This window comes from Venturia canescens, chromosome 4 (genome assembly GCF_019457755.1).
Source record: "Venturia canescens isolate UGA chromosome 4, ASM1945775v1, whole genome shotgun sequence".
Lineage (NCBI taxonomy): Eukaryota > Metazoa > Arthropoda > Insecta > Hymenoptera > Ichneumonidae > Venturia > Venturia canescens.
Window position 1 is genome coordinate 4,323,507 of NC_057424.1, and position 20,917 is coordinate 4,344,423.

At 37.3% G+C, this 20,917-nt stretch overlaps 1 protein-coding gene across 5 annotated transcripts in view; it reads left to right on the plus strand.

Annotated features, from left to right (window-relative positions):
- Positions 1–20,592, plus strand: part of LOC122408950 (uncharacterized) — a 50,827-nt gene extending 30,235 nt beyond the window's left edge. For 2 of the 5 annotated variants that reach the window (XM_043416085.1, XM_043416084.1), the window contains exons 2-11: positions 4,392–4,876; positions 5,229–5,370; positions 5,648–5,665; positions 7,022–7,167; positions 7,835–7,935; positions 8,509–8,718; positions 11,568–11,693; positions 11,825–12,174; positions 15,979–16,113; positions 16,469–20,592. In XM_043416085.1, the coding sequence (XP_043272020.1) occupies positions 4,828–4,876; positions 5,229–5,370; positions 5,648–5,665; positions 7,022–7,167; positions 7,835–7,935; positions 8,509–8,718; positions 11,568–11,693; positions 11,825–12,174; positions 15,979–16,113; positions 16,469–16,745 (1,554 nt within the window). In that variant the 5' untranslated portion in view covers positions 4,392–4,827 and the 3' untranslated portion in view covers positions 16,746–20,592. Of the gene's footprint in view, positions 1–1,929; positions 2,460–4,391; positions 4,877–5,228; positions 5,371–5,647; positions 5,666–7,021; positions 7,168–7,834; positions 7,936–8,508; positions 8,719–11,567; positions 11,694–11,824; positions 12,175–15,978; positions 16,114–16,468 lie in introns of those variants that run through there. The other 3 variants (XM_043416086.1, XM_043416087.1, XM_043416088.1) reach the window with 3 other exon arrangements.
- The last annotated feature ends 325 nt before the right edge of the window (positions 20,593–20,917 follow it).

Consider the following 20,917-nt stretch of genomic DNA (forward strand, 5'->3'; position numbering starts at 1 on the left):
GATACGTGACGTAACCACTACGAGGATGGAGGCTGGTCACGTCCCTTTATCTTCGTCCTTAATATCGCAATTACCGCGTGATAATAAGGACCTTTCCGAATGACCCGAGGATTTCAAGGTCTCTCAATTTTCGTCAGACTCCGATTTTGCATATCGTTCTTGATGAATATTCAAATTTCGAGGCTCCTAAAGGAATGACGGCTCGGCTAAAATGAGGGGGACATTTCAGAGCTATTTCGTCTGGACCGCTGTACAGGTACGGAACGACAACAAAAGAACACTTTCTGGATGTTCTCATTAACCGAAGCAATTTTACTCGGTGACCTGGTTCGAAAAATCTCGAATATCCAATGCTCACTGGATCACACGAAACCTTAGATTATAACGTGATCACTCTTAACCCGATTACAGATGAATCCATGAGGAGGGTTATGGATGAAATCTGGATGAAGCAGAGAAGGAGAGACGAGGGTTTACCGGTAAAGGAATTGCGGTCGCCGAGTATATTGGCTGATGCTATAAAAGCCTCTTTCTTCTCCTCATTTTTATTCCTCCAACTTCCATTTGTATTCTCTCCTTCCCCTCTACGTATATAAATACTCACCTTCGTCACTAATTGAGGGAAAAGAACTTGAGCTTGTAACCATTAGAACTGTGAACTTGCTCACTATTTTTCAGAGCAAAGTCTCATGCCGAAAATTCATCTCGAAATTCGTTCAATCCTTTCCCACACACAACATTTCTCATACATAACTTTCTTAAACTGTTAAATCGAGAAACTGGCTCGTTACTTCATTTAAGGGGTCTACCCTAATTAATAGGCAGGCAAAAAAAAGACTATTTTCACGAATTTTTTTGACCGGTATAAATTATAAATATGAATATAAAAAGGGTTAGGCCTAAAAGATACACTCATAAAATACACAAAAATGTTTGTTTTATTTTTATTTTACTCAGTTTTCGCACAGAAAAGTGAGGGAGAAGACAGGTCTAAAAAAAGGATGGGTTCGCGCCTTTGATAAAATCTCCGGAATGGATGCTCGGAGAAAATAAAAAATTGGTTTTAGATTCAATAGGTAAATGGCTATAGCGCGTATCATACGATTTTTGATTTTTTCAAAAAATACAAAATGCCGGCCATTTTTCCAAAACTACGAAAAGCACGTTTTTTCTCATGGTTTTTTGCAAAAAAATAGTTCCACTTGAAATTTCAAAATTCGTATTATATGCGCTATAGCTATAGTCATAAAGAACGCGTGGTAAAATTTTGGTGAGGATCGATTTCGGAGATCCTATCAACGAGCCGTCCGAAAACGTAATTTTGAGAAAAACGCGTTATTTAAGCAAAGACACGTACGCGTCGTAAACGTCGCTCAAAATTACTCTGCTCATTATAAAATTTCAATGCGATACTCTTAAATATGTATATACTTTCGAAAAATGCAGTAAAAGAAAAATCGATTTTTTGAAAATTCTAATTGGGGTAGACCCCTTAAAAACGTAATTTATTAAAAATACACTTCCATCAAATAAAATGGTCGAATCGAGTGAGTTGAATATTGGTTCATTGTCGTAAAATGGAAAATTCAATATGACTTTGAGGAATAAACTACGCGAGGGTCGAATTTAGAGTTAAATCTCTCGGTGGTGAATGTTCTCTCAGAATTAATTATCCAATGAGTTATTGTAGAGCTCAAGCATCAATAATTCGGTACGAGTGTTTTCAGATAAAGACACGAAGAAACGAGGGCAAAATTAGCGACCCCTTGAATGCTCGTACAGAGTCTTGTTTTTCCAACTCTCCGGTGAACCATGTCAGAGCATTTCTGGGCTTTGGAACAACATCTGGTATGCTTTCGGGCGTGATAGAGGGAGACTTTCGCAGCGCGGAGCTTCGGAACGGGTACGGTATTTTAGTTGGCAAGCGGCTGGCAAAGGGAACGGTTCGTAAACTCGCTCGAATCCCTTGTGTGAAAACTTCAACCCGCACAAGCATACACGCAACGCTTTTCCGAGCGTCTTCCCGATGGACCTAACCAGAGTGAACGAGATGAAGGGAGACGACGGTGTATTAAAAGCCTCCGGACGAAAGGAGACGAGAAACTTTACAGGCTATTATTTATAGTGAAGAAAAGAGACGAGAAAAAGCTGCGCTCTGACCGCGAGTAAACTTTCACCCCCGCGTGCTAGCAGCTTCATTCGTTTTCTCTCTGTTACATTTCATTTTGGAATTTCGATATTTTTTCCCAGTTTTAGGAATTTTTCGTGAGCTCATCTATTCAATTATTGCCCATAAATTCAATGTTTTCGGTGATTTGTTTCTCTGGACCATTAACAACGCGATGGTTGATGAAAGTGTGAGTGATACAATGGCGGACACTTTTCAGGCCTCCGATTTTTTCCTTTATCACTGCATCGCTTGAGTTTACGAAGGTGAAAAAGTTCCACGAGATTGGGAGGTATTTGAACAATTTCATCCAAATGGCTTTTTTAGCCGAAATTGTTGCATTTCAAATTGAGTTTTTCTTGAGCATTTTTTTCACCCTCAACATCAGTCTTTTCCCAAGCCCCGCTGAACATACTGAGAGCGCTTGCCTGGAGAAAAAAATGAAAATAACATTTCATCACCCACTTTTTTCTTCGCTTCGCAAATTTTGTTTCCTAATGCGCTGCCGCATTTGGACGAGTTTGCACAGGGGCCCAGAGAAACTGTGAAGAATCCGGCCTATATACCGGTGACCATATTTTTACTGATTTTCAACCGGTTCGGGTGATCAAAAAAATTGCCTGCCGTTCAGTAATCGATTCACGGGCCGATATATGACCAAACGGTCACCCATCCAAGTATGTGCGAAGCTGTTTAAGGAGGGTGGCTACACTCGTCAAAATGATAAGAAATTGATCAAATTTGGTGATAATGTTCTTCAACATTAAGTGCGAAGACACCATTTTTTTCAAAACTTTCTTCTGCTTAGTTATCGAGTAATTACGCATTAAAGCAGATTTCTTATGCCCGGAATGTATACTTATATATATGGAAACGCTATGCTTATATACTTGAACTTTAATGATCAATTACTCGATAACTGTACAGAAGAAAAATCTTAAAAAATTTGTATTGTCAAATTTGGCCCTAAAGAATATGTTGACCAAATTTTATTAAATTCTTATCATTTTGAAATTTTTAATATATTTAACATGGTTTAGCATGGCAACATTGTATCGTTGGTAGCCACTCTCCTTAATTTGGGCTGACGAAACCATACGTCAATCGCGCACATTTATCACTGTAGTTACAATAGTATAGCAGTACTTATTTCCTGTGTGTCTTTTCAAACTTTTACATAATTACGTAAACCCTTTTTCTTTGCTTACATCTAATTTTTAACATTCCCTTATTTTACCGCTAAGCTTTGATCATTCCTTTCTTCAAGAATCCTCTTCAAACTGTTTGACGTATATGCCACAGATTTATCTTTGGTTCTTTGTTAAATTGTTCCTCTAGTTTCCTTTTTAATTCCTCTCCTCTGGCTCGTCCCAAGTGTTTTTCTAAATTTTTCACTATTTCATTATTATTTATCGTCTGTTTGGTTTTTGGACATTTTGTCGCCACAATATATTTTTTATTATTATTTTTATTTTCGGTGATACATAAACAGATATAAATTGACAATACTGAAAGTCTTCTGTGACAGTTTGTCAGATGATGTAATTAATTCGATTAAGGGTAAAATGCCTTCTCAATCACTACATTTAGATCGATCGCGACACGGGCTTTTATAAGCAGTGATATATCGGGCAAAGGGTGAGATCATAATAGAATCGGGAAGCGGTTGAGCATTAGGGGAAGGGTAATCAAGATTTCAATCACGTTTTCCTCCCTCCCTCGCTCTCGCTCTCTCTCTCTCTCTCTCTCTGTCTCTCTTTCTCTTTCCCTGTGCAATGTTCTCCACTTAGAGGGTGGTTCAGATTCGGGATCGATCGAGAGTGAAACTGTACATAGCTCATTAAGCTTCGGAAAATTCTATGCAAAGGGATTCTCGCAAATTTTCTCGTATAATGCTCAAACAACTCATTTGATTTATTTTCGATTGCAAATTTAAACGCTCGAGGGAGTTGCGAATCCCGGGCCCGAAGCTGTAAAATACGCAAATAGTTTTCGATCCAACAATGTATTTGAAAGCCGCTATAACGACGAAAGTTCTGCAGTTGACAATTAAGGCTCGAAAAAATCGAGAGAATGAGAAAAGCTCCGAGTTTTTTCTTTTTTCAGATAAACCTTCTTTGATTCATTATTTTCATTTCTTATGCTTAAAAATTGGATTTTTTCCTCGTTCAGTTCTCTCGGATTCGTTAATGGAGTATTTTTTTTTCGTTTTTCTTTTTTGCAGGTGCTAGAGATGGACCAATAAAACATCCGAACGAGCTTAAATTTGGAGAGATTGAGTCTCAAAACAGAGGAAAAGAACACGAGAATGCGGAAAAAATCGATGCTGCGAGTTGCAGCGAATTTTCCACTATCACATATCGCCGCCGTATCTGGAGTGACAACCAGTGACGAAAACAGATATAAAATAGAAATCTAAGACTTGAAAGTATATTAAAAATGAGCTGAAAATAAAATTTTTCATTGCTCTGACGTCCGTGAACAGTGTTGCGGGTATTTGATGTCGCCGAGCGTTGAAGAACCCGGTTAAAAGTGTCAATCTCTTTTTTATTTTTATCTTCAATCGAATTCTTGTGTGGAGAGTGATTTTGTTTCGGTCGTAAGTGTATTTGAAGAGGAAGGACGTGAGCGGCCCAAATCTGGTCCGCCTTCTTGGCGGCATGGTCCTTTGGGCCACAATACTATTCCTCCAAGGAGCTGGCTTCGTTGGTAAGAAGAAAACTTTATTTAACTCTCATGCATTTCAGCAAAGAGACGTTTGAAACAATAATATTCATACGTTGGGAAACAAAATTGGGAGGAAATTTTTTTTTTCAAAATTCCCCAGCGATTTTTTACCCTACCAATTTATAACTGGCATCGCTATAAACGCAGCCGTTCTGCAAAGACCCAAAAAAAAGTTGAAATCTGCGAATTAAGATTGAAAAGTTCATAATTCGATCCACATGCAGCGTCGGTATCGTCGTGTCACGAACACGTTGAAAATGAAATTTTTTAAAAGAATCAATTGTTTTTGCTCGATGAAGATGCGCGTGAAAAAAATTGATGTTTTCCGTGGAAGGTTCTATGACAGGAATCCCAGGAGTACCTGAGAACATAACGGTGATGTTTCTGAACCCAACATCTGTGCGAGTATCTTGGAGCACGAGCCAGGTCGAGCAAATCGAGAAGTACGACGTGACCTACAAGCCAACCGATGCAAGGTGCGTTTAAATGAATCGAACATAAATGAGTGCTGTCAGTGGAGAAGAGTAATGGAAAAAAAAACTAGATAATTTGTAGTGCATAAAAAAGTTGACTCTCGTTTGATGTTATAAATAATGGAAGTAATCGGAAAAATAGCCTGAGGCCGTATGAAATGACAGAAGACAAAGGAGTTTTTGATTGTTTCGATTTTTTCATAGAATGTATATTTTAACCGAGGAATTTTGATCGGATGACAATTAACGAGAGCTTTCCCTTCCCCTCTGCGGCTAAAAGGAACGATACCGATGACAGGTACAAAAAAGCAGTGAAAACCGAAAATGAGGAGAGCTTTTATAAGAGTCTGCTCTTGTGTGGAATTCATAGTCGATAGAATCATGAAAGCAAAACGTTCCATCGATAGACGTGCCTCATATCGTGTGTCCCCCAGTTATATTTTTATTTTTGTACAGTAGTTCATCGAAAGTACGACAATACATTTGTGTTCCCAGCCCACCAACCCAAACAAGATCTTCGTGTTGTATTATACCGTTTGTTTATTTGTGCAATGTGCAAAAACATATACAGCAGTACTGATGATCGGTGCCTGCACTATTAGTCATTCTAGAGAGCACAGTAGCTCGTTTCTCAAACACTCGGAGAAAACGAAAGTGTCATAAAAATAATGCACGTACGCAGAGAAGGAGAAGCCAAAATGGTTGTATTTCCTCGTAGAGATCAAATCGAACCTCCCAATCGTCTTTAATCCATTCGAGTCCACGAGATGGCACTCCGAGACTGAATTGAGAGAAGAACAAAAAATAGAAAACAAATAAAAATACTTCTGGGTTATTCCAGTTGGATAAATCGTTTTATCGGAGTGTACATAAACCGTGTTCTCGCATGTATAAATTCGATCGATATGGCAAATAACAAGAGGTTACCCAGAGAACGGTACTTATACATGTATTGACCTCTCACACGACGGACCCTCCACCGCAGCGAATCTCTCCTCAAAAACAGTGGAAAAAAATATAGCATCCACAATCTCGAGGGCAAACAACGAGATAAGGTTATCAGCGATACAGCACCGGTCTGGTGTACTTTGATTGCATCGCGAAGATTGGAGCTTTTATACGTTCATTGATTTTTTTCACATTGCCATCACCGCAACTTCTGTTACGATTTTCTCCTTAAAAATGATGGCTGATGCCATTTTTTAATCGATGTTATTATACCATTCCGATTGGTGCTTTTCATTTACAATGCTGACTATTTATCGATAGTTCCATGTTTTTGCACTTTTTTATCCTTTCGTTTTTTATATATAACATCATTTTTCCCTCATGAGCACCTGTACCCAAAAACTCGTTTATAGCATCGTCAGATTGCTACCAAATTGATTTGTACGTTTTTGGCGTCCAGCTTTTATTATATCCGAACGTTTTAAGTGGATTTATTCATCGTTTAATCGTTTAGAAGTACATATGCTGGTAATAGAGATCATATTTTGACACCTTGAAAGAGCACGAAGAACCCGCGCGAAAAGTCATTCATTTCGGAGGGTGGCGGGGGGCGAGGACTCGAGAGATGCGACAATTTAACATGATTCGTGTGATTCTCGTCTCGGTGTATTTTGAAATTCTGATATGACAACGACGCGGTGCTTAGTTACAGGGTGGTGGCGGTGGTCGCTGGGAACAGCGAGGCTGTTACCCTCAGTGGCTTACAAGCGGATACTCAATATCAGCTGGTGGTTACCGCCGTGAGGTCTGGAAAGAAGCTCAGGAGTCGTCCAATCGTCTTCCGAACCCTCGGTAAATAAAATTTCAATAAAGGTAGTTTACTTGTGAGGATAATCGCCGACGAACTTCAACAGAGTGTTTCTTTCGGTACCAAGTTCGTCTGCTGTTTTCGCCGCTTTTGACACACTTGTAATCTCCGAAAAATCGACTTAAATGTATTCAAAAGCACCTCACACTATTGGAGTTACGATGCGACTTAAAACGATTGGTAACGATCGCAGGGAGGGCCGAAATTGAATGAGAATAGAAAAGGAGGGAAAAGCTCAGTGCATCACAAACGCAAGTTTCTCAGAGAGCCAGGAGAAACCTCGTTAACTTTCATAATCCGTGCTGGGAGATCCAATTTTCTCCGAAGCTAATTGCAGCCTCATCCCTTTTATCCAACGCTTTCATTATTTTCCTTGTCTTCTAAACCCTCATCGGCAATATTCTTATCCACCCTTCCGACAAGCGGTAATGAAAATATATGTAAAGATCCGATTTCCTGAGGCTTCGAAGCGAAAGAGATGCAATCCAATTGATAAATATTTTGACTCAAACTCAAAAGTTGATTTCAAGAGGTTTTTGCTCACCCATCTTTTCATGGATTTCGCCCTCGGATCGTTATCCTTCGAAATGTTGTTTGTCGATGAATTTTCCATGCTAACGAAGCATACGCTTGGGGTGCCCTTAATTTTAGAACCACCACGAACTTCACCACAGCAGGATGCATCGGTAACCGGCAGCCCGCTAGCTCCGCCGCCACCCCCGTCCGCTCAACAACCACCGAATTATATTCAGGTATAACGAAAGACTTCTTCTTTAACTTAAAAATTTTTTTTTATTCCCCGCAAAGAAAACTCACTCGTTTCACGTTTCTCCGCGGACGTGAAACACCGGAATCCCCAGCTCTGCTCTCTTCTCCAATTTTTCTCACACTCTCCACTCATTTATTTTTTTTCTCTTACAACTTCCGGTCGAACTTCTGCGAACAAAGTTAGTTACGAACTGAGTTTGATGCTACGTGACGCTGAGCTCTTCAAGCTCCACGAAATCGAGTCTCGCAAAGGTTGGAATTGTATAGAAACCACCTTTGCTAAAAGAACATGAATTAGCGCGCAATAAAAAGTTGACGAACGAGTATATTTGAAAATATCTGTAAACTGTAGCTCTCGCTCCATTCATTATTTTTCTGCACAAAAAAATTAATTGCCCCAGTTCGTGAAAGCTTGATCGTCAGAAAAAATGCTCTCCAGTGAGAATTACTCTAAATTCATTTTCAATAATGTATTTTATTAATTTTTTCACAATTATTTCGGCGATGAATAATTTCCTAACGTTTTTCTACCATTTTCCAATTTTTTCCATCGTCAGATTCGTGGTGTCGAAGTCGGGATAGTCGTTCTCGTGCTAATAGTATGGGCAGGTGCGATAGCATTATTCTTCAATCGTTGGGGAAAGATTCGAATGCTTCTGCCCTACCAGCCTGACTACAAAGAGCAATTAAAAGTCCCGGGGACTGGCGCATGTGCAGCAGCGAATGCGACTTGTCCTCAGCACAATACGCAGCACGCCTGTTCCCAGGTGAGTCATTTTCAAAAATTCCATTTCGCCTCAACTTCTCGACCAATTGAATATTATAGTTCTGACTTCGAAAGTTTAATTGAAAGAAAAACTTTGCTCTCGCGATCTCCACATCTTCCAACTCTATTCGGCACAACACTTTTTTCCGTTTTTCAATTTTCATGAAAAATATCATAAAAATGTATTTTCTCGAATGAAAAGCCGACGCTTGTACCAACATTCTTTTTTTAAGCCAAAAGAAAACATTGTTTCCCTAAAAAACGTATTTCTGCATGAGAATCAAATTTTTCTCATAAAAACTCATATTGTGTAGAAAAAAAATATATTGAGTAGCACGTTAAACTAGTGTATTTTTAACGAGCACGGAGTAAAGTAGCTTCTCAAAGCTTTTTCTTCTTTCGATCAAACGTTTATTTCTACAATTTAAGTAATTCGTATATCTTCAATGTATCCATTTTGTTATACACGAATTTGAGTCAATTTATGCTGAAGGAAAATTCAAAAATTTTATTATAAATCCAGAAGAGATGCAAATCTATGAATTTCTTCACTCGGATGTTTTTCTTTATCTTCTACGAATCTGAATTGATGGATCTCCTCTTCTTAATCTACCCATACACAGACACTCTGACATTCAGAACAATTGAAACACAATAAAATTAAACGATAGAAAAAGAAAGAAGAACAGCAGAAACGAAGAAATCAATCAATGAATAATTCAAATATTAATGATGAAAATAAAAATGAAAAATGCGAATAGAAAAAAGAAGGCAAAAAACCATTGAAACGAAAAACAAAACAACCAGGTAATGACTTCATTGTCGGATATGGTGATGCAGTGCGGGGGAGGGGGTTGCTGCGTATTGGAACACTGCTTTCATTATCCACGAAGAAATCGTGAACCACGAGAGTGCGGCTGCCAATTCGCTCTTCTACACAGGGCGGACATCGCGTGACCATCGGTATATAAGCTATTAAAAAGCAGAGAAAAAGCAAAATGCATCAGAGTCAATATGCGAAAAAAATCATCGAAAACTTTTTATTTTCCGTAAATAAATCGAACTGTCAATTTGCTGTTTGCTGTCTTTTCGTAAAACCTTTTTATATTTCGTGTTCAATGAGTCTTCTTATTTTTGGTGTTAACACGTTGGCATATTCTTTCTATCTGTACAATAATCTTAAGGGTCGCAACTTTTCTTGAATTTTTTTGATGACGAACAATTTAGAAACTTGCAATAACACAGTATCAAGTAGAACATTCCGCAAGGGTCAGACACGCCACAGTCTCACTGGAGCGAAACTGATAAATTTTTATTCGCACTTATTCACGCATTCAACACACCTCTGTTTATTTTTACTATTCACATGCGTTAAGAGCACTCGAGTGTCGTTTTCAATAGACGTGCTTAACACACAAAAACGACGCCACTGTGTTCTGCGACAGAAAAAATATGTATGAGAACATCGACACGAGTCCGAAGACGTTGACTGACTAAAGTTCCCTAAAGTTCCAGCCCACATTTGACGTTTCCAAAGGTTCGATACATTCGACAAGTGAAAAAAAACCTGAATCATAGAACGTAACAAGAATTCGATGAATTGGAAAGAAACATGAGAAAGATATCGCTAATATTTTTAATCAAAGTATTCATTAGTATCATCGAATCATCTGCATAGATGATTTGTGAAAAGCACTCTCAGAAAACGTTTTTGTGCTACGAAAAATCGAAAAATTTCGTGTGATACGAACTTTTGAAATTTTCACGGAACATTAGAGGATTACACTTTGAAAATTCGTTAGTTTTAAGGTATTACTGGATGGATAGCACAGCCGATAAATTGTACCTTATCGGAATTTCCGTACTTCGTGATGCAATAAAAATCTGAAAAAATTCAGCAACATTTGGAAAGTTATGAACTACAATTATCAATAATAATATTGCCCAAAAGTTATTAATAAATTGTTTGAATAAATAAATTTTCAACAATTTTACAGTAAACCCTTGATTTTTTTTACGAATCGAATGTGCGCATTTTTCTGAATGCTCATGATTTTTTTCAGAATTTTCGCGGATTTTTGAAATTCTCTTTTTAAAATTTTTTAAGTGGCTCTATTTGTACATTTTTGATCCAGTAACCTTGAGACTTTTCAAAACTGATGGTAAATATGTCTTCTAAAACATATCCAAAATTCAAATTTTTTAAAATTTTTTTCAAAATTTTTTCAACAAATTTCAAAAATCCATGAAAATTCTGAAAAAAATCATGAGCATTCGGAAAAATACACACATTTGATTCGTAAAAAAAAAACATTAGGTCACCGCAAAATTATTAATTGTTTGTTTAAACAATTTGTTATTAACTTTTGGGCAATATTATTATTGATAATTGTTGTTCATAGCTTTCCAAATGTTTTTGAATTTTTTCAGATTTTTATTGCATCACGAAGTACGGAAATTCCAATCAGATATAATTTTTGGTCGAGCCTATCCATCCAGTTATACCTTAAACACAACGTTACAACTAAAGTTGAACCTAAAATTGGTTTTACAACCTTCACAAGATGGTACAACACTTCGATACATATTATTTTCGCGCAGGGCATCACAGTTTTGCAGGATAGAACTTCGTGGAGCACGCTTTTACAATGATGGCTAATATTGTTGTGAATAATAGTTATTGATATTGGAACAAAGATGAATATATCGAAAATAATTAAAAAAAAAAAAACAAAACAAAACAAAACAAAAGCTCAGTGGCAGATAGCAAAGTTTGCAGAATGATGAATCGATGATGCAGCTCAACGAGATACCAAAATTTGATGAGGATGTTTTGGGATAAATTCGCAGCATCTGCACTGGTCGAATCACCATGTGGATTCCATGGACAGTGGAGGGGGAGCTGGTCTTGGGTGGCCAAAGACTCCGAGACCACGAGTAAACAGCGCTGTAGACGTCGCTGGCTTCTTGTCCCAGGTAAATGCAATTTTAAATGTCTCAAAATGTGTGTCAAAAAATATATATTTTCGCAGATATCAGATGAAAATAAAATATTAAAATAACTGAAGAATAATTGCAACGCTTTGATTTTTCATAATACTTGGAAGGAATTTCTTCGAAGACACGGTTCAACATCGAAACTGTGTCGCAAGGTTCGCAGTGCAGACAATTTGCCGCTGGCCAGTGGGAATCGTCACCATCATCACCATCACCATCATCTTCACAATAATCTTAACGAGGGTAGCGAGATTAGTCAACACAATCGTCATGATGAGGGCAACGAAACAGAACGCGATACATTTTTGTTGGCGAGCCAAGAAGAGGGAGATAAAAATGTCGAGGACGCGGAATCGAAGCGACAGAGCAGTCTCGACAGCTCTACGAAGGACAATGTCGAGACTTCGATCATAGAACATTGCTATCAACAATTGCCCCAACAACCACAATCTTCAGCGAGGTAAGATCTGAACAAGTTTCGTTTCCCTCGACCGAAATATACAGCCGATACGAACAAAATATTTTCGCAATGAGGCGAAACAATTTCCCCATGCTCAAACAATTATTTGGTGGAACAAACAAAGCTTCGGTGTCATTTTGAATTTGGAGTTAATAAAATTGCAAGTTAATGCAAGAAAATATCACTGAATCTCACTGATTCGTCTATAGGCTGGAATACAAAGATTTCTTTTTCGACAATAACCGCGAATGCTATCACACGCGAAATGGCTTACTTATATATTAAGTTTACAGTTTTGAACACGAGATTCGTAATTTATTCTTTTTATTAACAAGTTGGTGAAAAAATGCACTTTTTTGGTTTTTCGTTTATAAAACGAAAATTAATGGAGCTATGAAAAAGGAATCGAAGGGCGAAAATGTAGAGAACAAAAATGCGAAGAGAACGAGTCCTGAAACGACCCAATCGATTAATAATTAACGGAGAGAATTGAAAAAACATCGAAAGCTTGTGGTTTTTTTCAAAAAGCATTTTCGTCGTTATTTTTGAAGCTGGATCTTTTTTTTGCACGATTGTAGGTATTGATAGATACTTCCTCTATGAAAAATCCAGGTGCTGTTGGATAATTAGTTTTTGAGTCATTACACTCGGAAGTTAAGCGAGCCATTTTTTTCAGCAAGGCTGGATGCTCTGGAAGTCGTCCAATTTCAATTTATCAAACCGATTTTTTAAGTAGCAGCGTTCGCAGCTACGAAATGTCAATCATTTTTTTGTCTAAATGCTCCTGATTTCAACTATTTGAGGCAGAACTTTAGTTGGTTATCGTTAAGAAAGAGGCAAATCCGTTTGACCAAATTGTACATAAAATATACTCAATTTTCTTTCGAGATAGACATTTGTATATGCAATTGATTTGGTTACCATACTAAAAACATAAAAAATTTCAAAAAGTTCAGAATTTTATAAAATTTGGTCAACATATTTTTTTTCTTGCTCCCCTAGCCGAAAGTACGCACTTTCCGGCCGCATTTCAGGCCGGGAAGAGGAGCATTTTTCGTGGCCGGCTAACTCGGCTAACTTCAGTGTGCTCTGACGATATTTTTGCGGCCGGTGATCCTTTAACATTTCGATATATGAATGTGAAGCCTGTATTCGTTGCCATGATTTTGTTTATTCGTTGCCAAGCATCATTATTATTTGCTTCAAGCGGGCGCGTATAGCGTAGCTTTTATCATTCATGTTATGCGCTATACTGCCATAAACCCGGACGAATAACATACATTTGTTCGTTCAGATGCGAAAACAGAAAATAATGTAACCGAACTAATAAAATGAATATGGTCGTCCGGAATAATGTTGTATTTCCAAATTCCAGGTTCATAGGAAAGCACATATTCATATAAATTGTCAAGTATAGCGGGAAATATTCATATATAAAAATTGTTAACTATCATGGGACTTTGAATCAGACATGTATCAACGAATTATTTATTTGTACTAATAATATTGTTGTATCATTGTGTGATATTTTGTGTGTGTTTTTTTACTTTTTGTTTATGTTTTTAATGCCCGCCCCGACCAGCAAAACCTCGGCTTCGCCTCGGTCCTGCAAAAGTCGGGCGGGCATCCCCCCCCCCCCCCCCCTCCTCGCAATTGCTAGTAATTATTGAACGTACTTTCGGCTACGGGATCAAGAAAAATAGTATACAACCCACGGCCCAAATGTTAGATGCCCTGGCATGTGCGACATGAAGGCCGAGGCGAAGCCGAGGCCTTCATATAGCACATGCCAGGAAATCCAACTTTCGGGCCTAGGGTCGTAATATACTATTTAGTGCCAAATTTGACAATACACTTTTTTAAAGATTTTTCTTCTACACAATTATCGAGTAATTGATCACTAAAGTTCACGTGTATATCATTATCACCAAATTTGATCAATTTCTTAATATTTAGACTTCTGTACCGAAACTCCTTAAGCTGTAAGAAGAAAAAATCCGACTATCAAAATTATTTGTTATTTTCCACAAATCAAGTTGGCTAATATAATAATGCATTCCAACAAATTTTATATATATTGAACTGACCAGTATGTTTCGATTTATCGAAACATTTATCATTCTCAACAAAACTGTTTAGATACTTCAGTACTTGATATTCAAATAAAAATATCATAAAAGTGTATGTGAATTAATTATAAATAAACAAATGTTTCGAGTTCTTCGAACAAGAGATTTGTTTTGACTCGTTTAGTTAAATTCACGTAATTCATATTTAATTGTTACAGTGGTTTTTTTTTCTCAGTACAAGTATCTATTAAGACGACCGAAAAATGTGCATGAGCAAAAGAACCATACCATTTATTTTCGGCTCCCCTGGTTTCTGGTGAATTTATCAGTGCTGAGAAATTTTCACGATTTGGTTGAACATATACTAAATTATTTGGTACTCAATAAAAAAGAGAAAACTTGTCGAGCGACAATAAGTGAACCGTAAACAAATTTTTCTGTCTCACTCCGATGGAACTGTTCGTATAGCGAGCTCGAGCAACTTTGTGCATGATTCATTGAGGTTCCTAGAAAATATTTTTTTCTACTGATACGAAAAGTCGATCGAACTAAATGTGAAATAAAGGTAAATAGAGGACGGAAAGAAGCCCTGGGTCGAGGGAGGATTAACGATCTAGCGAATTACGATTCTAAGAAAAAAATGGACTTGAGAGCGTTAAATGGAAGATAAAAACTCGATCCCACTCTTTATGGTGAACAAACATATTATAGAGCTGCATGAATAGCTAGTGACCTCCTCATCCTGGTAGAACCTTCTTTATAATGCACAAACAAGAGCCAGACTGGGGTAGAATTTCACATAGAAGAGAACTCCCCAGAATTGTCCACCTTTTCCACCCTCCGAGTTGTTTCAACGTATAGGAATTTCCGATCGGAATCAACGCTCGAATGACGAATCTCCGGATTGACTGAAGCGCGGTGAAAACCTCTTTCATGATCATTCGAAAAGATTATCGCTCTCTTCCAACGTTTTCATCGTTTTTTGACGCCAGAAATAAAAAATTATTCGCTCCACCTTGTCCGTCGTAACTAGAACGGATTTGAAAAAGTCGCATCAATAAAAACGTATCGAGAGAGAAATTTCCCAAGTGGAAAACTCCCTGGGAAAGCGTCTACGCGGAAAAGCAAACAATGGACCGGTTTTAATGCAGAAGTTGATTGTCGGAATGGGGTCAAATTAGGGTCGAAACGTCTCGTACAAAGAGCTCGGTGTAACGTAAACCATCCTGTCGGATATAGTCGATGGTATAGCGTAAAGCAGAGCAAGCTTGTGCGCGATCAATCAATGCTGAGAAAACGTAACACCGCGCATATTGCATCGGAGTCGCAGCACACTCTGTTTTATGTATACGGAATCGGGTTATAAATATCGCAGCCAATGAATAAACATTTTCGTTTGTTTGTGAAGAATGGAAATATTATTATTGTAATTACTGTTAACGGATCGTGAATTGCATCGATAACGCATGATGCGGCGGTGGCACAATAATTTATATGGGAAAAAAAATCCCGCTTCAGGCTTCGTTATTTATGTTTGAGTATCGAATGACCGATTAGACAATTGTGTATAATTGCCGATGGGAAGAGTCGATGAAAATAATCTGTCCCTCCAGCCCCCATTGACCATAAAAATGTACATATGTAAATAAAACGGATGATTCCGATGAAAGAGATGATTGAAGCATGCGCTCCTGTCAGATAATCTTGTTTGCTTCTTTCTTTTAATTTCACGAAGGGATTCCCCGTCGCTTCCTGCTATTTCGACAACCCCGGCTTCACTGATAACGAGGCGCGTCGGTGGATGGCGGGTTGGCGGTAGTCACGAGTACGTCAAATGTCCTGTCAGACAACCAGCTTCCATAGACGAGAGGTAAAGATTCTTAGGCTCGCGTTTCATCCTTGGTTTTCTTTTGGTAGCTGAATTACAATTTTTCGGAACCGAAACTTTCTGCATCATTTTCCTCCATAATTTCCAAAGGCCTGCGTGAACCTCGGAATTTGCAAAGTGGAAAAGAATAGATAAAAATTATTTTTATTCTGATTTTAACCATCTCAATTGGAATTTAAAACGAATGATATATTTTTTCGATTTTAATTCCTATAATTTTTCAATTCCAGCTCGAATTCAAAGAATTTTCAAAAGTATCGATTTTCAGCTTATGAGAATGATTGTTTTTGTTTTTCGTTTGATAAAAAACGAATTTTTGATGGACATTTTTTTTTAGAATGTACAGAAGATCGTGCGAGCCCGATTTCGGTCGAATGCCTCATCACCAGCTTTCGACGACGGTGAATCCGGGGGTGCAATCGATCGTAACTTACCACCATCATCGGACTCACCATTTCGAGAGCAACGAGAGGCATTCGAAGAGTTTCGACTTCGCGAAGCGCAATATCGATTCGACGAGTGTCGATAACACGCAACATTTTGGTCTACCGATTTTAAGTGTAAGCGAGCCGAGTCCACCGGACGAGCGAGAACGCCTCGACGAATATTTGTAGGATTTGCTCGCCGAGGAGTTCCTCAAGGAGCTTCTCGTGTGAAAAATCATCGATCGATCATATTTCTGTTCGTAAGCGGAGAGAGCAAATCGTATTTACGATCGAATGTCGTCGAACTCACGGGCATTCGCTTTTTCAGTCCCAATCGACGGAAAAACTCGAATTTGGGATTCGAATCTTCGAAGCGTCGCGTCACGTTCGCGTGCCAAAAGATACAGATAAATGAATTCCGTGCCGGAAAGTGGAAAGTTTGCCATGAATATTTTGTCCGTACTCGTACAAACTTCGTTTTTCTCATGTATTTTTCATCATTTTTTTATCGACTTTGTCTTAATCGATTTTTTACCAAGTGTCTACATTTTTACTGGATCTCTCAGTAGTGGAATATTTTTTAACCCCTTCAATTCAACTCCTATCAATCGATACCTCCTCCCCCTTCATTTGCATTTTTTCTCTCTTTTTTTTTCCAGCTCGAGTTAATTATGTTCTCCACAGTAAGCTAAGTCGCACCTCCTTTCCATAACTGAACGAAACATAGGAGCAAAGAGAATTCTGAATTTGTGCAAAATGCTATACGAGTGAGAGAGACGTAAGAAAGAGAGGAGGAGAAGGAGGAGAGAAGAGCGAAGCACACGGTAAAGCAAAATCAATAAGGCAACCTTAACTCTAACATTCTTCGTTAAAAATTAAGCCAGAACGAAATGAGAGGATAGGGAAGAAGAGCAAGATTCTCGAGGTCGATGAGAATTTTATATTCTCCTCTCGAGCCGAACGTCGAGGAGAAAAATTCAAAATTGGATCGATTTTTTCCGAAAACGCTTTTGTAGAAAACCAGACAAATCTTTACTCCATTGCTCGTTTGGCTGCGAATTGCCTATTTTTTTTTTTTTTCTTTTTCATGCAACAACATTTTTTCTTCATACACATTTTGTAAATATTCGAAAATATTCGTCGCGATCGTTGCTATGATTTGGGATCGAAAGAGTAGTCGAGAATTTCACGAAAAAACGAGCCCTTTTTCGTTCATCTATCATTATTTATTTCACTTTACGATGTACATTGAGCAAAATTATGCAATTGAGATATATAATAAATATAACGCGAACGATGCGAGTTAAAAAGGCAGTAAACGCACCGAAACAAAAAAAAACGTCAAAACGAAGCAGTGTGCTATCGACGAATAAACGAAAACGTGGATCCGTTCGAATCTCGAGAATATAAATAAATATATCAATAGCCGTAAGAAAGAAACAATAACTAAAAACGCGTGCAAAATGAGACGATTTTGCAACACGTTTAGCTTTAAACGATGAGACCAAAAATTATTAAGGAACAGAGGAGAGCTATTCTCTCACAACAGCAGGAGGATTATTATAATTAAATGAATATATAAATAATAAACAGAGAAAAACAAGATTATAAGAAGTATCGAATCAAAATATATTTCCGAATGTTTACCTCGTATCATTGCTATTTCGAAAGCTATTAGTGTGTTTTACGATAAATTGATGTGTTGACCAAAAATCAAAAGACATTTTTCAATTCGTCGTTAGACTGAACATGATCATTTACTCGTCACAATTAATATTCAACAAAGTTATTCGCTGTATACTCGGGTGTGTAAATAATAATGCATATCTGAAGACATATATAAATATACATCATATATGTACAAACATATTTATTTTGTAGATAAAACACTTAATAGCACTCTAAGACATCTGGATCAAATGAAACTATTTAGTTTGATAATCGAGGTTTGTCCGATCAATTGCTGTACAATAAAATTCATTTTTATCGATTCCTAATTAACGCTTAACACTATGAGATAATCGAGGACTAATTACCGTGCGTAATCAATTGAAGACAGTGATCGCTGAACCAATTTCATTCGTTAATCATCGTTTCATTGTGCATTTTCGAAAGGTAGCTCCGAAACAGTAAATTGTATTGAATACGTGAAAATTTTTGTAGAATCAGGACTCAAGTAGACTTCTGATATAAAAATGAACTCTGCCGCTATCGATTGAAAAAGAGCGAATGAGTTAGGACCAAAAACGGAAATGATATTGACTAAACGGGAGGAAAAACGAGTGTGTTTATCCACTTTTTATTCTGACTCGAGTCCCAGACACAAGTCTGTCTGTCGATATTTTTTTTTTAGAAATATCATCAAAGTGAAAAATGACAACGAGTTAATATTCCGAAACGACGATTGCCCTTTGCTCTTTTAGAAAGTCATTGAAGTGCAGAAGAAACGAGAAAAAAAAACGTCACTTTGAGGTGTTTTAATATCAACCATGCAGCTCGTGTTCGTCGAATATTTCCTGGCGAATCGACAATGCCTAATCTCATTTTATCACGAACAGAACACACGAGCAAAATTTTTTTTATCAGTAACTGCAAAAATTTGCTTTGAGAGCTCCACAAAAAAATTGGCAGCTTTTCCTACCCTTGGAGAATAAAATAGTTACGTTTTAGGCTTTTTAAAAATCCACACACTTTTGACGAGAAGCTTAACACTTGAAATGACGATACAATCGAACATACTCGTAGGAAACGAATCATCCTATAGCTCCAGTTAACGCATGGGACCAAACGAGGCACACCTTACTTCGTTTACACCTGAAAAAGTTGGTGTCGATAAAACAAAAGGAAAACAAAGCATCGTTGTTGGGCTTTTTTCGTTCGTTCGTTGAGGATAAAAAAATCGGTACGCATGTAATGCTTTCGCATGGGCACAATATTCGGAATGACCTTGCTCGACACACACGCTATTTATTCTCGCATTGTGTACATACTATACGTGTGTGTATGTATATGTTGAGTGCCCTGTTAAACGATCAATTATTCAAGTTCCGACACGACATGGAACGCGATCTTCTCCCTCTGTCCCGATACGTTCGGTTCTTCTTTCGCTTCGATTCTACCCGAATTCAATTCGTCTTATGAGAATTAATAGCAAAAAAAATTGCGAAACTCACGAATTTCCGTCGCATTCAGAAAACGAAATTCGTCAATTACGGATTTTTTACGGTTCAACAATAATGAATGTAACGTAGGTGAATAACGAAAGAAAAATTAGTCAATTACAAAGAAAATCCGATCGAAAACGAGAGTTATTCTAAAGCTGCGAAAATTGAAAAAGTGTCTCGAAACTATTCCCATGTGTAGAGAATGGAAAAACGATGGAGAATTTTGATTAGATATAAAAAAAAATAAAAAATAAAAAAAAAAAACACGCGACACCAACGAAAAACATGAATAAAGTAAACAAAGAGGGGAAAATATATTTTGAAGGACGAATAAGTAACATGAAAATTTTCATTATTCCTGAAATATCTACCGAATCATCCCGTAGAAGAAAGTACTATTTTTTGTACTCGTAATAATCTGTGTGTACAGAAAAACAAGTATGCTAATTGTACTTCGTCATATCTGCGAGAAGCAAATGAATAACAAAATAATAAAAAGATGGAGGAAACGTAATTTTGCTGAATATCGGTGAACATCGTTTCAGTGGAGTGTTTCAATTATAACATTATAAAATTCTTTTTGTATACATATTACCTATATATAATAACGCGTGATAACATATAATCTTCGATGAATCGTCCAATATGCTTGTCCCTAGAAACTAGTAAGAATTATCATTTCTATTCGATGTCACGTTTATCATTCGAGAACTCAACTTAGGTTCCTTTCATTTTTATCTTTCCTAATTTCGTACTCATAATTATGCTAATTACTTCCTCGTGAGGAAAGAAAAAACGAAAAAGTATTGTATAAAAAGACCAAATCGACTGTCAGTTTATGATGAAAATACACGTTTTAGATGTCTTAGAAAGCGAGAGTTTCTTTCATTCTTATTTCCATTCGTTCGATCCATTGGTTTTTATATCTGAGGTATTCCATGTGGGGCCGGCTTTTTCCCTGACCCGCGCCAATTTGATTAAATTTTTTTAATATGATTATATTAAGTCTAATAGACACCCCGACGTTTTTACAGATTTTTCTGAAGAGCCATTTAAAAAACAAAAAAAAATCCGAAAAAAGGTCTCTTTTTAAAAATCTGAAAAAATTCGCAAAAATCGGTGATTGTGTGCCAAACATTTTAAGCTATCACCCGTAGTGGAAGAATGGTTTTTTCTTTTATGAGCTATTAACGTTGA